Source organism: Neofelis nebulosa, chromosome 9, assembly GCF_028018385.1.
Source record: "Neofelis nebulosa isolate mNeoNeb1 chromosome 9, mNeoNeb1.pri, whole genome shotgun sequence".
NCBI classification, from domain to species: domain Eukaryota; kingdom Metazoa; phylum Chordata; class Mammalia; order Carnivora; family Felidae; genus Neofelis; species Neofelis nebulosa.
This window is the reverse complement of record NC_080790.1, coordinates 113603276-113620476: the sequence shown is the minus strand read 5'-3', so window position 1 is coordinate 113620476 and position 17201 is coordinate 113603276. Positions and strand designations below refer to the sequence as shown.

Genomic DNA, 17201 nt, shown 5'->3' with positions numbered 1-17201 from the left:
GCTTCCTGGAGGAGGAGCATATATGCTGCAGAACAGATACGATTTGGAGTCAAGGAGACTACTGGACAGCGTCTCAGCAAAACTTCGCACTAGTTTTGCGTAGGGAGTAGACGTAGCGCCTGCGTGAACAAGAGGAAGTACGCTGTGGGACCCCGCGCAATGGCTCACCCGGAAAGCCGCACCCCTGCTCTTTGGCAGGCAGCGAGGACACCCCACTGGGCCTCCCTCCTTGAGCTCAAGGCCATGTCTCCAAGACCCTGTTGGAAAAAAAAAAAAAAAAAAAAAGCTTAATTTTGGAGTTGATGCAAAGCCATGTGAATGTGTATTCCGGGGATTAAAAAAAAATTTTTTTTTTAACGTTTATTTATTTTTGAGACAGAGAAAAACAGAGTATGAACAGGGGAGGGGCAGAGAGAGAGGGAGACACAGAATCCGAAACAGGCTCCAGGCTCCGAGCCGTCAGCACAGAGCCCGACGCGGGGCTCGAACTCACGGACCGTGAGATATGACCTGAGCTGAAGTCGGACGCTCAACCGACCGAGCCACCCAGGCGCCCCAGTATTCAGGGGATTTAAAGACCCATTTGCCTAGTGTGACTGTCTCCAAAGCATTTTAGTTTCATTTTTATTTTGGGGACTTGGTAGTATATTCCCGTGTCTTGCAAGTCCAAAGGAGCAAAAGAGAAAAGCCAGTCTCCTTCCACCTGCTTTTCTCCGTTAATAATGCATGTGGGCAATTGCCCTGTGTCAGTACATCGAACACTTCCTCGGGATCCTTTCTCAGCGGCCTGGTGTGCCACTGAGTGCCGGCCGATTATACCTTAAGAGGGTCTCCTACAGAGGTTGGGGATGTGCCCGGTTTTTTGTGATCACACGCAGGCTGCAGGGAACAGCTGTGAGGCACGTATGCTTGTGTTTTTACACATCCTTGGAAGTGGGTCACGGGGTCAGGGGACGAGTGCATTGTCATTCTGATAGATGTCATCAACTCATCTTCGATAGTGGCTGGGCCATGTCCCTCCCCCTAGGAAGGCAGGAGAGAGCGCGGGCTCACCCACAGCCTGGCCAAGCCCTGTGGTTTCCCATTCCAGCCCTTTGCCAATCAGATAGGTCCCAAATGAGAGCTCTGGGTGATTTTATTGTCATTTCATTTGAACGAAGCTGGCCATCTCTTCTGGCGCATGTGTAAGAGCCATTTGGAGTCCCTTTTCCAGATGAGGCTTTTTTGCTGTTACAGGAGCAATACTGCCCAGAAGAGCAGTGGAGATCTGGACGCATCTCTTTCGTGACACTCGTCTTCCTGGGCTGAGTGGGGCGCACCCCATTGGCGCCCCGCAGGAAGTGGCCACCTGGTGGAAGGCGAGGTTTTGAGTTCCCACTCCATTACTTCCTTTCTGAGCCTTGGATTTCTCGTGTATAAAAAGTAGGAATAATAGTAAGATCTACTTGGGGCGCCTGGGTGGCTCAGTTGGTTAAGCGCCAACTTCGGCTCAGGTCACCATCTCACGGTTCGTGAGTTCGAGCCCCGTGTCGGGGCTCTGTGCCGACAGCTCGGAGCCGGGAGCCTGCTTCCGATTCTGTGTCTCCCTCTCTCTCTGCCCCTCCCCGACTCCTGCTCCGTCCCTCTCTCTCAAAATTAAATAAACATGAAAAAAAAATTAAAAATAAATAATAAAAGCTACTTCCGAGGGTGAGCTGGAGGATGAATTTAAGTTTTTAATGGTAAATGCCTGACACAGCTCCTGGCCCTGACTTAGTGCTTGGGAGATGGTTGTTGAATGAATAAATGAAATAAGCATTGGAATAAAAACCTTTATTGAGGACTTACTGCGTGTATAAACTCCCATGTATTATTGGAGCTCATTTAAACCTTGTAGTGACACCATGAGAGATACTCTTCTTGTCCCCTTTTACAGAGGAGGAAACTGAGGCACGGAGAGATGGACAGGATCTTGCCTAAGGGCTCAGAGCTGGTCAGTGGCCCGCAGGTGAAATTTCTGGCCTTCCTGCGAGGCTCTTCCCTGCCTCACCCCTCTTCACCCCCATTCCAGTTGTCTGTTGCTGCAAAACAAAGCTTCCAAACCTCAGGCACAGAAAGCAGCAACCATTTTATTATGCTTGTGAGTCCTGAGGATCAGGAGTTCAGAGAGGGCAGATTCTCTCCGCTGGGGCCTTAGCTAGGCAGACTGTGTAGCTAAGGGCTGCAGGAGTCACTTCCGAGCTGGCTTCTTCAGTCCCGGGTCTGGCTGGCTGATCAGCCTTGTGGGTGGTGAGTGTCCAGTTGAATGGAAGACTATGGGGAAGGCTGGCAGTTGGAGGGCAAGGTGGAGAAGCAAGAGATCCCAGGGCTGAGTCCTTGGATCCCAGGGTCGGGGGCCTAGGAAGCTTGCACATTCTGGGGTGGGCACCTCCACGAACAGCTTCTGCTCCGGGCATTTGCACAGCCTGTTTCCCGGAGCTGGGCCCCCTCCAGAACCGTGTCCGGCTTCCGTTCCCAGCCTGTCCATCTGGCCCTGGAGGAGGTGCTCCCTGAGCCCCCTTGGGCTGTGTAGATGCATTTGCTGTCCCTCCTCCCAGATCCTGTCGCTGGGGGGGGGGGGGGGGGGGGTGGCGCGGTGCGCAGCCCTGTCACGCCATTGTAACTGACTTGAGTACAGACTGGAAAGCTCCAGGGACAAGGTCTTGGGTCTTTATCACCAGCACCCAGCACAGTCCCAGGCACACAGCAGCGCCTTGGTGCATATTTACTGAACCGATGGCGAGGTGAGACTGGTAAATTTTTTTTTTTTTTTCAACTTTTTAAATTTATTTTTGGGACAGAGAGAGACAGAGCATGAACGGGGGAGAGGCAGAGAGAGAGGGAGACACAGAATCGGAAACAGGCTCCAGGCTCCGAGCCATCAGCCCAGAGCCTGACGCGGGGCTCGAACTCACGGACCGCGAGATCGTGACCTGGCTGAAGTCGGACGCTTAACCGACTGCGCCACCCAGGCGCCCCGAGACTGGTAAATTTTGAGCGACTTTAACTCGAGCCTCAGTTTCCTCTTCTGTAAGTTAGCTTGCAGCGCTGCTGTGAAGCGGCAGGAGATGACGCGGAAAGGCACGCACACAGGAGGAATTTGGAAAGGTGATCTACATCGAAGAGAGAAAAGCAAAGGAAAGAAGATACTGCCCCCAAAGCCCTGGGTCGTGTTAATTACGTTTAAGACATTCCCATCATTAATCATCAGTATCACTACTGCTGCTTTTGTTCTCAGAAGCATGCACGTTTCCTGAGTCTGATGGGCCGCACAGGATGGTCTGAAATCCTCCCATACGTGAACATGGGAGAAATAGAACTCCCTGAGTCACTGGGGGCTGGAGGCCGGGAGGTCAGGAACTGCTACAGTCTCCATTACCGCTGTAGGATGAATCCCTGTCCCCTCTGTGCGAGGGAGGGTCTGAGCCCTGGGCCTTCACTGCTGTGAATGGTTTCACCATTGCAACTGTTGTCTGTTGTCGTCCAGCCTGAGGCGGGAGGCGGCCTCCCCCCCGTCATCCAGCCCCCCCCCCCCTCCTGCCCACCGGTCCCATAGAAGAGAAAAGCCTTGCGTCCCCCTGTTTCTAAAAAGTGCCTGGCTGCAAGTGCCCCTGCAGCGCTGTTCCTGGTTGGGTGGCGCCCTCTAGGGACAGGAGGTGGGAATGACAGGCAGGGCCGTGGTGCGGGTCCGGGGGAACCGGGACACCGTGAGCTCCCGGGTGCGGAGTCCGCCTGCCCTGCGGAGAGAGCTCTGGGGGTGGCCGGTGCAGTGTGGCGGAGCTGGGCGGGAGGGCTGAACAGCAACTCCTCCGCTCGGCCCAAGCCTTGTTTTCTCTGTGGAATAGCGTCTGGCATCCTAGAATTCAAATCTCACCAGAAAACTGTATAGAGGAGAGATACACACGTGAGACTCCGAAGAACCACGTTGCTGAGCCCCGCTTTCAGAATCAAAATGGCAGCTGGGATTCTAAGTCTCCCGAGAGCCACCCTTTCCGCTGAGCTTGTCCTGGAATGGGTCATTGGCTCCCACTGTCTGCCCCCGAACTTGTTGGAGACTGGTAGGCCTGGGGTACGGCCCTGGAATCTGAATTTTTACAAAAAGCGCTCCAGAAGATGCTGTTGGGCCACTCCTATTCGGGCAACGGCTTCTATCTGGTCAGGCCCCCTCTGCATCCATCAGATTGGGGGGGGGGGCGCTGAGGCCCAGAAAGAAAAAAATGACTTGGCCTAAAGCCCACAGACGGCTGGTGGCAGGCTGGGACTTGAACCTGGGCCCCCAGTGCTAAAGCCACTCTCACCAGCAGCCCAGGGGATTGAGATGGCTCCTTAGGATGGTCTTGCCTCCTGGGCCTCCCCCGTCCCTCCTGTGATTCATGGGGCCGAGAGGTGCTGGGGGTGGGGGCCGACAGTGCTACTGTCTTCTGTCTGTGGCTAAGCCTCCTTCTTGAGAGGAGCCTGGGGGACTGTGGACCCCTTCTCTTCTTTCAGCACCCCCTTCGTCCCCCACACACCCAGGCCCTCTGCGCATTCCAGGGAAGACCGCCCCACATGGTTTAGATTTGGCTACTCCAAACTCATCAGCATCATGGTTTTGTAACACCCGCCTGATGCCCAAGAAGCACTTGCAAATTTCTTTTTTCTTCTCTCTTTATTAAAAAAAAAAAAAAAGTTGGGATCTTGAAACAACGACAATAGAGCATTTCAGAGGCACAAACTTTGCAGAAGAGAAGCTGGTAGTCTGGCCAGGCAAGGAAGGGCTGTGGCTGTCCTCAGGGAGGAGGAGAGGAGCTAGGAGTGAGGGTGGGCCTTTGGGGGGTGTTCAGAGGGTGTGCCAGGCAGAGGGAAGCCTGCGGGTGGACACTCTTGTGGGGTGGGGGAGTGCTACTTTGTCCCTTGCAGCCTCTCTTCCAGCCTGCACACACCCCGTCCCCAGGCCACCCCAGACCCTCAAAGCTCCTAGCTACTGGACCTTCTCAGTTCAGGCCAGCAGGTAATGCCAGGGCAAGCTGGGAGCCCCCCTTCTGGAGAATCCGGGAGGCCAAGGAGGAGGAGGTTGGTACCATGATGGTGGAATGACAGGCAGTGAGAACAAACCTACTTCTCAACTAGGTCTAACTGGAGACCCGCCCCCCCCCCCCCAATGTTCTTCCTGCCGGGTGTGTGAGGTTGTCACAGTGAAATACGAGTGCACAGGGTTCAGTGGTGGCATGGGGGAGTGGGAGAATCTTCCCTCGCCCCTGCCCCTTCCCTTGCTCCTTCCTTCATCTCCTCTCCAAAGGCCCCCAGAGTTGTGCCCTGCAGGGCAGCCAATAAGTAAAAAGTCTAGCACCTGGGTTCCCTGGGTGACCTTGGGTAAGTCCCTTCTTGGGCCTCAGTTTCCCCATGAGTACAACAGGGGGCTCCAGGGTGGGGAACAGAACAGCCTGGATAATCTCAAAATTCCTTTCAGCTTTGACGGCCTCTTCTGGGGCTTCCTATGCGAGCTGGTGACCAAGGGCCGTGGAAATGGCCTCCAGGGGTTGGCCTGAGCAGGGGGCACTCACAGCCCTGGGTTCTGGGGTCTCCTCTGGAGCAGAAGCGGGGCTGTCTGGATGCAAGCAGCCTGCCTGTACTGCGACCTGGGCCCTGCCCTTGGAAACCCCTTCTCTGCGAAGCTGGGGTCAGGACAAGGTCAGGGTAAGGCCTAGAAAAAATGGTTTGCTTTCTTTAAGAAGTAGATAGAACATCTGGGGAGCAAGGCACAGACGGTCGGTCTCTCAAAGTGTGTGTGTGTGTGCGTGTGTGTGAGAGAGAGAGAGAGGGAGAGAGAGAAGAGACACAGAGGACACGGTGAAGAACAGGAAGGAAAGCAGGGGAAAAGGAAAAGAAAGGCAGGTAGATAAAAGGGAAATGAGTAAGAAGGGAGAGTAATATTAGAGGGAGGGAGGAGTGGAAGAGAGATGAAGGAGTATCAGAAAGAGAAACAGGAAAGGTGGAAGGGCACAGGGACAGAGGGTGGGGAGAGGCAAGGACAAAGCAGCAGCAGCAACCGCGGTGGAAAGGGCTGGAGCGGGAGGCGCGGGGCGCTGGGGGCTGCAGCTCTGGGGCTCCTCAGGCGGCCGGCTGGCGAGGCCTCACGTCCAGCGTGCGGTCCAGCCTCCTGTCCTTGCGCGGGCGCCCGTCTCTCCGGCCCTTCTTCTGGCTGGGGCTCTTCTCTGCACCGAGAGCACAGGGTGTTGTTTCTGAGGCCATTTGGGGCCCCGGGAGGCCCCTCCATCCTTCCAGATGAGGGTGGGCCCCCCACTCCCCCTGAGCGGGGCTCAGAACTACCTTTGGGTGCTGACCTTACAATCACTCCACTTTGGAGCGTGGACTGCGGGGGAACCTACCCGACATGGACCACTGCTCCCACTTCCCTAGCGGGTGAAGAGGGGCACTGACTGGCTGAGGGCACCCCCGCCCCCACCATGCTGGGCATCTGGCCTGGCCAGGCCCAGAGGTTCGCGTGGGGCGAGGGGGCCAGTCCGGACTTGGGGCGGCCTTGCGGGGGGTGCCCGTGACCCTCCTGGGGGCACTCACTTCACAGTTTACAAGGCTCCAAGCTGGAGACTCCATACCTTTTGCCCGGGTCCCGGCACCAGCTCCCCCACTCACCTTTGGGCCCCAGCTCTGGCCTCAGACGACGAGGACAGTAGCATTCAGCCAGCACCCCTGCATGCAGCCACGTCCCGCAGGTGTGGGAGCAGGCACGGCCCCACCGCCCCCATATGACAGTCTGTGCTGTGGGGAGGGGTGGCCTGGCTTGCAAACCCCAGACCTACCTGGGAACCTTGACCCTACTGTACCCCCAGTCCCCCAACCCTGCGGCGGGGATGAGTTTCTAGCACAAACATCTGATTCATCCCATTTCTCAGATAAAGTGACTGAGGCCCAACAGGGACCTTGCTTGGCTGGTGACATAGTCTGGGTTGGACTTCCTGGTGTCACTTTCAAGTGGCTCCCGGCTCACGTGGAGGAAAAGACCACACCTTCTCCCCCCAGCCTTCCTGCCTCCACTTACCCCTCAGGGCAGATTCTGGGTCATCCTCTTAGATGAGGCTGCCCACCTCTGGGCCTCCCTTCACCCACTCCTGAACCCTTAGGGGTTGCTGAGGCCAGGCTCCCACTCTAAACTCCGGGGCTGGCTGTGTCAGCTGAAATGACATAAGCATCTGGGGGATGAAGGGTGGCCACTGCCTGAGTGGCTGTGCCAGCTTTGAAGGTAGGAGGGTGGGGTGAGTGGTGTGGGGTCCCCAGCCCTTCCCTCTGCCTGCCTGATATTGGCCCACCTTCCTCCCATCCACCCACCCATCCACTCCTCAACAAATGTTAACTGAGCACCTGCTGTGTGCCAGGCCCTGTTCTAGGCCCTGGAGAGGCAGCCGTGAACAAGGCAGACAAAGACTCGGCTTTCACCGGGGATCGCATTCTAGTAAGGAAGACAGACACTAAACAAGGCAGCACAAGAGTGTGTGCCATCATTTTGGGAGGAAGTAAGCGCTGTGACACCACGGGATGGCGGTCCCAGACACGGGTGGTGTCTCTCGGCAGGGGCAGTCGTGGAGGGCCTCTCTGCGGAAGGGACTTTGAGCTGAGCCCCGGAGGATACAAGTAGCTCACAGTAGGGTTGTCGTGAGGACGAAAGGCATCGGTTTACAGAGCACTGACCACAGGGCCCAGCGCATGAATGTTTGCTGCTGTCATTCATTCTTCATTCATCATCATCATCATCATCATCATCACCTATGGGAAGACATTTCCTCTCTCTCTGTCCCTCCATTGCCAATCACCACCAGCAATCATGTGCCATGACAGGCGTGGCCAAAGTATCAAGTGTTGTGGAGAACTTTCCGTCTGTCCGTCTGTCCGTGTGGGTGTTTTCGCGGGCCTGGGGTCTTCGTTTCCCCAGTCCCCTCTCAACCTCACCCTCTGTCCCCGGCCGCCCAGCTCTGCTGTCTGCACTCCCAACCCAGACTACAAGTGCTCCTGAAACCAGGCGTGTCCCTGGGCTCGAGTCCTGGCCCCACCACATGCCAGCTGTGTGGCCCCCCGTGACCTGGCTCTGGGTTCCTAACACTGAAACGTGACTCTAGATTCCTCTTTGCACACAGACCTACATTTGGATCCCAGGTCCACACTTTCCTAGCTGCATGACCCTGAGGCAAGTGACAACCTCTCTGGGCCCCGATCTCCTCATCTGTTGAAGGGGGATGGTAACGATTCCACACCATCGAGTCATGGTGCAGATTAAATGACCCGAAGGTGGAGAATTAGCACACTGCCCACGGCAATAGCAGATGCACAGTTAATGCTGGCCCCCTGTGCATTATTGCTACTCACTGTTCACGACGTACCTACCACCCTCCGCGGCCTCTCTTCTCTTTAAGTCAGTGGCTTTAATAGCTGGGACTGACCCCAGCCAGGAAGGACACCGGGGCGGGCGATGCTTAGCCCATGGGAAGGAATGGCTACTCTTGGACTTTCGGGCAGCTTTACAGGCACTATTTGGGCAGGTGATGTCCCCAGCTGCTCAAAGTCCCCCGTGGGCCCTGCCCACTGCAGCCCCGAATGCCGGCCTGGTACTCACCTGCTGGGCAGGGCCTCTGGATGGGACATTTCCGTGACTCGGACAGCACCTGGCAGGTATCTGCCTCGTCCTTCCCGGCCCGGCCGGCCTCCCGCACCCGGGTCTCCAGGCCCCAGGCTGAGCCACAGGTCTTCCCGTTGTGCATGCAGGGGCTCCAGCTGCCCCAGGGGCCCAGCTCACATTCTTCTGTTGGGTGGAGACAGACAGACAGACAGATAGACAGTTCTGGTCAGCTGGCAGTGAGTGTCCTTCAGATCCAAGGGCAGGGTCTGAGGGGTCCTGTTCCCCGAACGCCGTCTCCACATGCAAGGGGTTTGCAAGCTCTCACAAGGAGCAGAGGGGAGACACTTAAATATCTATTTATGAAAGCCCGGGATGGGTGCTAGACTAAAGCATACCCAGGCCAGATGCGGGGGGGAAGGGGGTGGGGGGTGACCACTGGCTTTAGAGGGGAAGACTTCCCCCAGGAGATGACAGGGGCTAAAGGGAGAGGAGGTGACCCAGTGGAACCGGAAGGAAGCACCATGAGGGTAGGCGTGCACAGCTCTGGGGGCCTGGCAGACCGTGTCTGAGGGATGGCAGCTAGAGCAGGGGCAGGGTGAAGGCTGGGAGGAGGGCCAAGCGAAGAGGCCAGAAGGTCTGCTGGGAGGCCCTCAGGGCAGAGACACTGCTTTGACCTTGATCATGTGCCTTTGATGGGCTGTGGAAGGTGGAAGCCGTGCAGTGCTGTTGTGAGGAAAAATGAGGTCATGGGACATGAACGTTCTCAGTAGGAAACAACTTTAAAAAAACCCATATATATATATATATATATATATATATATACACATACATATATATCAAATCATATCATATATATATGAATCAAATGTGAACATATATATTTTTTATATTTATATATTTATAATATATTTATATATTTCTATAATAAATATAAATATATAAATATATAAAATATAAAAACATAGAATAGAAATATTATAAATATATATTATAAATGTATATAAATATATATTTATTAATATAAATATATATATTTATTAACATAAATATATATATTTATTAATATAAATATATATTTATAAGTATATATTTATATTTACTTATAAATATAAATATATACATCATAAATATATATAAATATATATACATCATAAATATATATAAATATATATATTATATTTTCACATTTGATTCTTTTAAGAGCCCCTGAGAAGTAGGCAAAGAACTGGGCAGCTATGGGATACCCCCATGTTGCAGATGAGGCCACTGAGGCCTTGAGTAGGTAAGGGGCCCGCTAAGGGAACAGAGAAGGGGGTTCAACATCAGAACACTGTAAGCGTCTCAGACCCGATCGGGCCCAGAAGCCAGGTCTCCAGGCCTGAGAACAACGGTCCTTTTGCTAGATGTGTTGATTTGACCAGCAGGGACTGAGCACCTACTGTGTGCCTCATGCTGTGCTAGGTGCTGAGTGGCAGTGGTGACCAGACTGACTGGCTCTGCCTCCCAGAGTTCACCGCCTAGAAAAGTCAGGCGGGAAGGGCAGGGTGCTCCTGCGGTAACGGGAGGAAGCACAGGCAGGTGCCGGAGCCCAGAGGAGGCATGGGCCCCAGGGGCCTGGGGGGAGCTGGAAGACTTCCTGGAGGAGGTGACTCCTGACCTGAAGCTTGAAGTAGGGGTGGGGAGGTTAGCCAGGCTCAGGGAGGGGTGAAGGGGAGAAGTGAAAAGGATGTGAACCCGGGTCTGTCTTATTCCTCGGCAGTACTCTTCTCGTGAACTCTGCTGCCTGCCGCTGGCAAGGACAGCCAAGCCGCTGTCGGTAATAACGGCAAATCACAGTGACGGTACTGGAGGCTCCCTCTGTGTGTCTGACGTCACCTGTTGGGCCTCCACTCACCACGCGACATTCTCTTAAGGTTCTTCCGGCTCTCCTGACCCCCCGCACCGCACCGGGCCCTGCAGGGACGCAGGCGGGGCGAGGAGGCCCCCACTCACCCTGGCACTCCCGCGTGCTGGGCTGGGCCGCGGTGCCCAGCGGGCAGGTGGGCAGACACTTCCCCTTGTACAGGTAAAACCGCCTCTTGCACCGGATGCAGAAGTCCTGGGTGAAGCAGCTCTCACACGTGGCCCCACATTCTGCAACAGAGCCAAGGTCGCCCGCGGTGAGGGCAAGCGACTCGTCTGATGCCGTCCCATAGCAAATCTAGGCTGGGAGTGCGGACTTCCTGCCCCATTTCCATCAAAGCTCAACGATGGCCATGGTTTGTCCCCGGTCGCCATGCAAAGCAGAGTCAGGACTTAGGACCCCTTTTCTCGTTTCAGCTAGGTCCAGAGGGCTCGAGTTAACACGCCCAAGGCCACACAGTGCATAGGGTGGAGGCGAAGGTTCCCTGCCCCCTTAGCGCTGAGACCAGACAGGACACTGACTTGCTTGCGGCTTCGGAGTCGGCCCGAAACCCCGCCTGAAATCCCAGAGTCTGGGCTCAGGCACAAACCACTTGCCCTGTGGCTGTGTCGGGGTGGTTGGGGGGGGGGGGGGGGGGATATGGGCCGGAGGCCTCAGGGGCCCAGCACGAGCACAGGACAAGGGAGGAACCACGTACTTTTGCACCTGTTGAACTCCTGGCCGCGGACGCCGAAGTAGCCAGAGGGACAGTCATGCACACACTTGCCGTACTGGCGGATACCTTCCCGGCGGATGAACAGGAACAACCTCTGCTGGCACGTGGAACAGCCGTTCTCCTCGGAGCAGATGACGCAGCCCGTGCAGTTGCCCCCCAGACCAGTGCCCGCTGCCAGCCAGGCCCGGGTGGGAGGTGAGGGGGAGGGGGAGGGAGAGAGAGTCAAACCACGTAGGTGAGCAGCTCAGACTGCCTCGCGGAGCGTATTAACTGAACACACGGCCACCCAGACGAACGACATTTCCCCCACGACCAGGTATGATCACGTGACCCCAATCTGGCCACTGGGGTATAAGGGAGAGCAACGCGTGCAACCTCTCAAACGCTGCCTTAACAAGCACGGGCGGGCCCCGTGTCACCCCCTCGTCCTTCCTGTTGTTGGAACGTGAACATGATGGCCGGAACTCAAGCAGCCATTCTGGACCATGAAGTAGGAACCACGTGTTGAGGACGGCAGAGAAAGAAAAGCAAAAGAGCCTGGGTCCCTGAGGAAGGCAGAACTGCTGTGCCAGCCTTGGACTGCCTGTGCCGACTTACAAGAGAGAGAAATCAATGTCTATTTTGGTTAAACCATTGTCATCTGGAGTTGTCTATAACTCACAGACAAACTTAGCCTTCAGGGAAATGGTGTGTATTTTTGAGCGTGTGGGGGGTGGGGTGCACGTGCATGTGGGGGTGGGGGAGACCCTCGGCCCCCTGTGGTGGGTCTGAACAGTACTCCGTTCTGCCTGTCACCACCATCAAGGGCTCCCAACATCATCAAGCATAGGAAGTTGAGGAAAGAAAATTTTTGTTGCCCCAGAATCAGCAACCAGACCCAAAGCTGGGAAGAAGGAGATGGAGAATCCTCTAGAAAGAGATTTTCTCCCAGGCTCATGGTGGGGGGGGGGGGGGGGTGGTCCTTGCTGTCCTGGCCATCACCTGATTAAGCTGACCACTTAGAGAGAGGGGCTCATGGGAGACTGGAATTGTCAGCCTGGGGGGGGGGGGTTGGCGTGGATTGCTGTGGCTTTCCTTCTGTTCCCAACCCCCAAAACCAATTGAGGAGAGAGGCAGGGTGCTCCTCACAGAGACAGGGTGTCTGCAAAAAGAGGTGACCAGCTTCTCATGCCCCGGGGGGACACTCACTTGTGTTGCAGCCCTGCAGATCTGCCCCTTTCCAGGCCTCTCTGAGCAGAGAAAAGAGGCCAAGGGAGAGAAGGGCAGGGCTGAGTGGGTGGGCAGCAGTGAAAGAGCCTGCACATCCCTCATGGCAAGCACGAGGGGCTTCTCGGTGGCAAGGGCCCCTTAGAAGTACCCAGGCTTCGGTGCTCTTGCCATTGCCTTACCCAGGCAGGCTGGTTGATGGCAAGTGTCCCGGTGAGAGGCAGCAAGGGAAACCATGGAAGGCAGGAGCCGAGGAGAGTCAGAAAGTGACCCGGTGTCACGAAGGATCAAGCAGCTTCTTCGAAGTGATTGGGGACACATTAAAAATATATATTTTTTAATGTTTATTCATTTTGGAGAGAGAGACAGAGCGTGAGCTGGGGAGGGGCAGCGAGAGAGGGAGACACAGAATCTGAAGCAGGCTCCAGGCTCCGAGCTGTCAGCACAGAGCCCGACGTGGGGCTCGAACTCACAAACTGCGAGATCGTGACCTGAGCCGAAATTGGATGCTTTTCTGCCTGAACCACCCAGGTGCCCTGGGGACACATTCAACTGTTCCACGTTTATACCCCATTTAAGGTCAGACTGCTTAATACACCAGTTACACATCTCGGCTCACTGAGCCCATGGCCACTCAGCACAGGATGTTCTTGACTTTCCAGCTCTGCCCTCCCTTTCTGTTGGGGCCCCCCGTCCTGCCTTTTAGAGGAATTCCCCATTGTGTGAAAGAACCTGGAGAAGGGCAAATCCCGGTGTCCCCCTGGAACAAAAACCAAGGAGGCCAAGCCCTTCTTCAAGTTGGCAGTGACTGGGCATTGACCAATCAGATACTCATTCCCATGACCCCGAGTCCTGGAAGTCGAACAAAGAGAGAGTAAGGAGGATATGTGGGGATAAGGGTCCAGGTAGAAGCGAGCTGACTGCCCAGACCAGCCTGGGGCCTTTCTGCCTCCCCTCCTTCCCGCTGTGGTGTGGATCCTGCATTTCTCCCAGCCTGATCTCCAGCTGCCTGGATTCTGGGAGCCCCCCACATCCTGCTGCTAAGTCCCCTGGCTGTTGCTTACAACTGAGAACCCTCACGAATGTCCCTGGGAAGAGCAGAGTCAAGGTTTGCGTGTTTCCAAAGCTGTAGACCCGCAGGAACCTGAGGGCGGAGAGAAGGTGTGATGTCGTAAGAGGGAACCCCCGGGGCCAGAGACAGAACTTCAGCTGAAAAAATGAACAGAGCCCACACCTCCCGCCCAACGGGAGACAAGTTAAATTCTGATAATACAAAGGGCTGGCAAGGATGAAAGGAAACTTTCCGTTCTGATAAGAGTGTAAATGCTGGAGAAAAATCCAGCAGCATCTAGAACATTTGAGGATGTGCCTTTGCCGAACACAGCCGCTTGACTTGTGGTCTAAACCCTAGAGCAGAGCTTCTCAAATTCTTGTACCAGCCTCTTGGAGGGGGCTTGTTACAACACACGGCGCTGGGTTCCACCCCGAGTGTCTGATTCAGTAGATCTGGGGGGGGGGGGGGGCGAGGGGATGCTGAGAATTTGTATTTCTAACTGGTTCCAGGTGATGCTACTCTGTTGCTGCTGGTCCCTGACTATGCTCTCAGAACCACTGACACAGAGAGACTCTGGTGTCTGTGCCCAGAGAGACCTGAACAGAGATGTTCACTGCAGCATCACTGAATAGCAAACAGTTGCAAAAACCCGTGTATCAAAAGAAGAGAGAAACACAGCTGGCACGCAGCCATATACGCTCGCCACATTCCACATCCAGGACCCATGATAAATGCCTGAGGCTGAGTTGTAGCTGTCATTATGGATACATTTCAGAGACGATGCTGAGAGCAAAGAAAGCAAATGGCATAATGAACATAATGAATCGCGCAGGAAGAGACCATTCGTAGCAAGTTCCAAACTCTGCAAAGCAATACTCTGGGTCATTTACGATACTTAAATTAGTATTAAGAGTAAAAGACACAGGGGACCGATGAAACTCTGAATTCAGAATGTGGCTCCTCCTCCGAGGTGAGGTGAGAAGTGGGAAAGGGGATTCAGGAAGAAGGCTGGAGACTTCTCTTGAATCTGTAATATGTAATTTCTGAAAATCTGAAACAAATACGAAAATGGCAACATTTGCTACCAGTGGCTGGCAGGTGTACAAATGTCCATTATGTTTTTTACTCTTGCCTGTAGGGTTGAGCTACTTTACAATAAAAATATACTTTAAAAAATGTTTAGCCTCTGTTGTGTGTGTGGGTTGGGGGAGGGAAAAGGGGGCAGAGGACATCTAATCCCACCCCTCCCAGCTTCCTTCCCCAAGCCCTGACCCATCCTCAAGCTGAGGCCTTGGGCAGGGGACGGTGACAGAAGTTCTGAGAGCCGTGGAGACCTGCAGCCATGAGAGCTATGCAAGTTGTCCTCCCTCCCCCCATGTTCATTCTCCCTCCTCCTCAATAACGGAACCCTCCTGTTTAGCGAATTAATGTCTTCCAAGAATAAAGACTACATTTCCCAGGCTCCTTTGCAGTGGTATGGGATGATACATCTAAGTTCTGACCAATGGGCTTCCAGTGGGAGTGTCCTGTGCCACACGCCAAATGACCTGCAAAGAAGAGCTGCTCTATTTTCCTCCCCTTCTTTGTGGGCCTGCGGGGGCTGCAGACTTGGAGGCAGGAGCCAGGGCAGGTGCAGGCGGCAGACGGACCTGGCAGAGAGACCACGGCGAGGCCATACTAGCCCAGGGCAGTCTACCTCACATTCTCGTTTGGGAGAGGGAGGAAAGTGTCAATCCTCTTGGTTAAGCCATGAGGACCGCATGATAACGACTGATGATGTGGGGTCTTCAACCATGCAGGTGGTCACAGAGTGACGTCAGTGGAGACCAGGGTACCTCTCCCCAGTGCTTTGATGCTATGAAATGCCGCTGGACCTGAGATGCAGCCCCACCAACAAAGGGCAAAGGGACCCTCAATCGGCTTGAGGCGATCTCTGCCGCTTGGCAGAACAGGAGTTCAAATTAGAAGTTATGTTCAGTTACAGAAAAACAAAATCGTATTTCCTGCACACTGAGCGTGTGGACATACTCACACCCCAACTTGGGGGTCCTTGTCCACAATGCAGGGGAGGAAACAGGCTCAAAGAGGCGAAAGACACTCTCAGGGTCCTGCAGAATCAGTGGAGGCAGGGACCCACGGCAGTCAGCCCCCGCTGCCCTCTTGGAGCATTTTGTTCAGGGATCCACTCTGTCAGGCAGAGCCCGGGGCCACGGGGATGAGCCACACATGCCCCCTGCCTTTATGGGACCTCACAGCCTGGTGGGAGGGCTGAAGCCCACAGAAGTGGCAGATGGGCAAAGTAAAACTTCTTCCAGTCTCTGGGAAGAGCTTCGGGATCATTCGCCTGACCCCTGCAGTTTCACTGGGGATCCAGAAGGGGTGGAGCCTTCCCCAAGGTCAGGCAGCCAAGCAGCAAATAAGCCCCAATTACAGCTACAGCACTATTTGTAGAGTGATATCTTGACATGCCGAAGACAAAAGAACCCGACTTCGGAGGGTGTGTGTGTGTGTGTGTGTGTGTGCACATGGGTGCACACATAGGGGACAGATGTCACTAGCATGTTTCAACCCCAGGTGGTTCTGCCTCCTCCTGCATCCTTGGTCCTGGTGGTTGGCTAGGATGCCCTCTAGTGCCTCTATGTTGTAATGACTTTAAATGCTGATGGTCTGTGGCTTTTCATCACATCTCTAGAACGTGTCGGAAAGAGCAATGCTATTTCTCCCCTCCCCAAGGTCATGGCTGTAGAGACAAGATAATGCTATGAATCATAAGTGATGACAACTAGAATTTGTACCATGCTGCTTTAGAAAGACCCGAACTCGACAGTTCTTAAACTTGACTGTAAGAATCCCCAGGGAGGCTTGGTCTGAGCCCGGGAATGTGCATTACAGTAAGTCCAAAATAAATGTGATAGGCGTTCTGGATGTGTCTTTCCTGCTCACAGTTGCCTTTCCCTGAGAAGCAGACCTGGCAACCAAGCTTGGATTGCATGACCCTGTCCCCTGGCCAGTGGTGGACGGACTGAACTAGGGACTGACGGCTCTTCCTAGCTGGGCCCATTAGACCACCTCTCTTGAGAATTTTGACGTTGGGCCACCAGAAAATGGTCTGGGTTGGCCTCTTGACCTGAGGACATTTGCAGGAGGGCAAGGCAGTGCCCAAGTGTGAGAAGTTTTGGTGGGCACTAGCATCTGTGGCCCCTCTCTTTGTTAATAGAGACCCCATTCCTCCACACTCTCTGACTTTGAGGTTCACATAGAGTCTCTCCACCCAGACGCGCTTAATCCAGACTTAGGCAATCACCACACTGGGTGCCCTTGACTACAGTGGTTGGTTCGGACATAGGCACGTGTCTCGACAAGAGCTAGGCTTGAGATTTTTTGGGGGTGGTGGTGGTGGTGGTGGTTAACAGGTGTGTGTATGTGTGCATGTGCATGCGTTTTCTTTTCCGCTCTGTTGGGATTTGGGAAGATGGAGACCCCTCAAGGCTCCCTCAAGGCTGGGCTCAGCCCATAGCTCCAAGCTCCAAGCTCCAAAGCTTTTCACTTGAGCTAGCTCTCCTCCTGTCAACTCACAATCAGAACCATGCAGCTCACCAGGTATGTGGGGCTCAACAGACCACGGCGGAGCTGCTCTGCTTCAGCAAGGCCAAGGGGCCTGGACCGAGGGCCACCCAGCCTGACTGCCATGGCTCCC

General features: G+C 54.5%; 1 protein-coding gene across 1 annotated transcript in view; it reads right to left on the bottom strand.

Annotated features, from left to right (window-relative positions):
* Positions 1-4692: 4692 nt before the first annotated feature.
* The window catches only part of RSPO4 (R-spondin 4), a 36102-nt gene continuing 23593 nt past the window's right edge, over positions 4693-17201 (bottom strand). Inside the window, exons 2-5 of the mRNA XM_058685158.1 lie at positions 11227-11415; positions 10619-10759; positions 8624-8809; positions 4693-6212 (exon numbers count right to left, since the gene is read on the bottom strand). Coding sequence (XP_058541141.1) covers positions 6109-6212; positions 8624-8809; positions 10619-10759; positions 11227-11415 — 620 coding nt within the window. The 3' untranslated portion in view covers positions 4693-6108. The remainder of the gene's footprint in view (positions 6213-8623; positions 8810-10618; positions 10760-11226; positions 11416-17201) is intronic.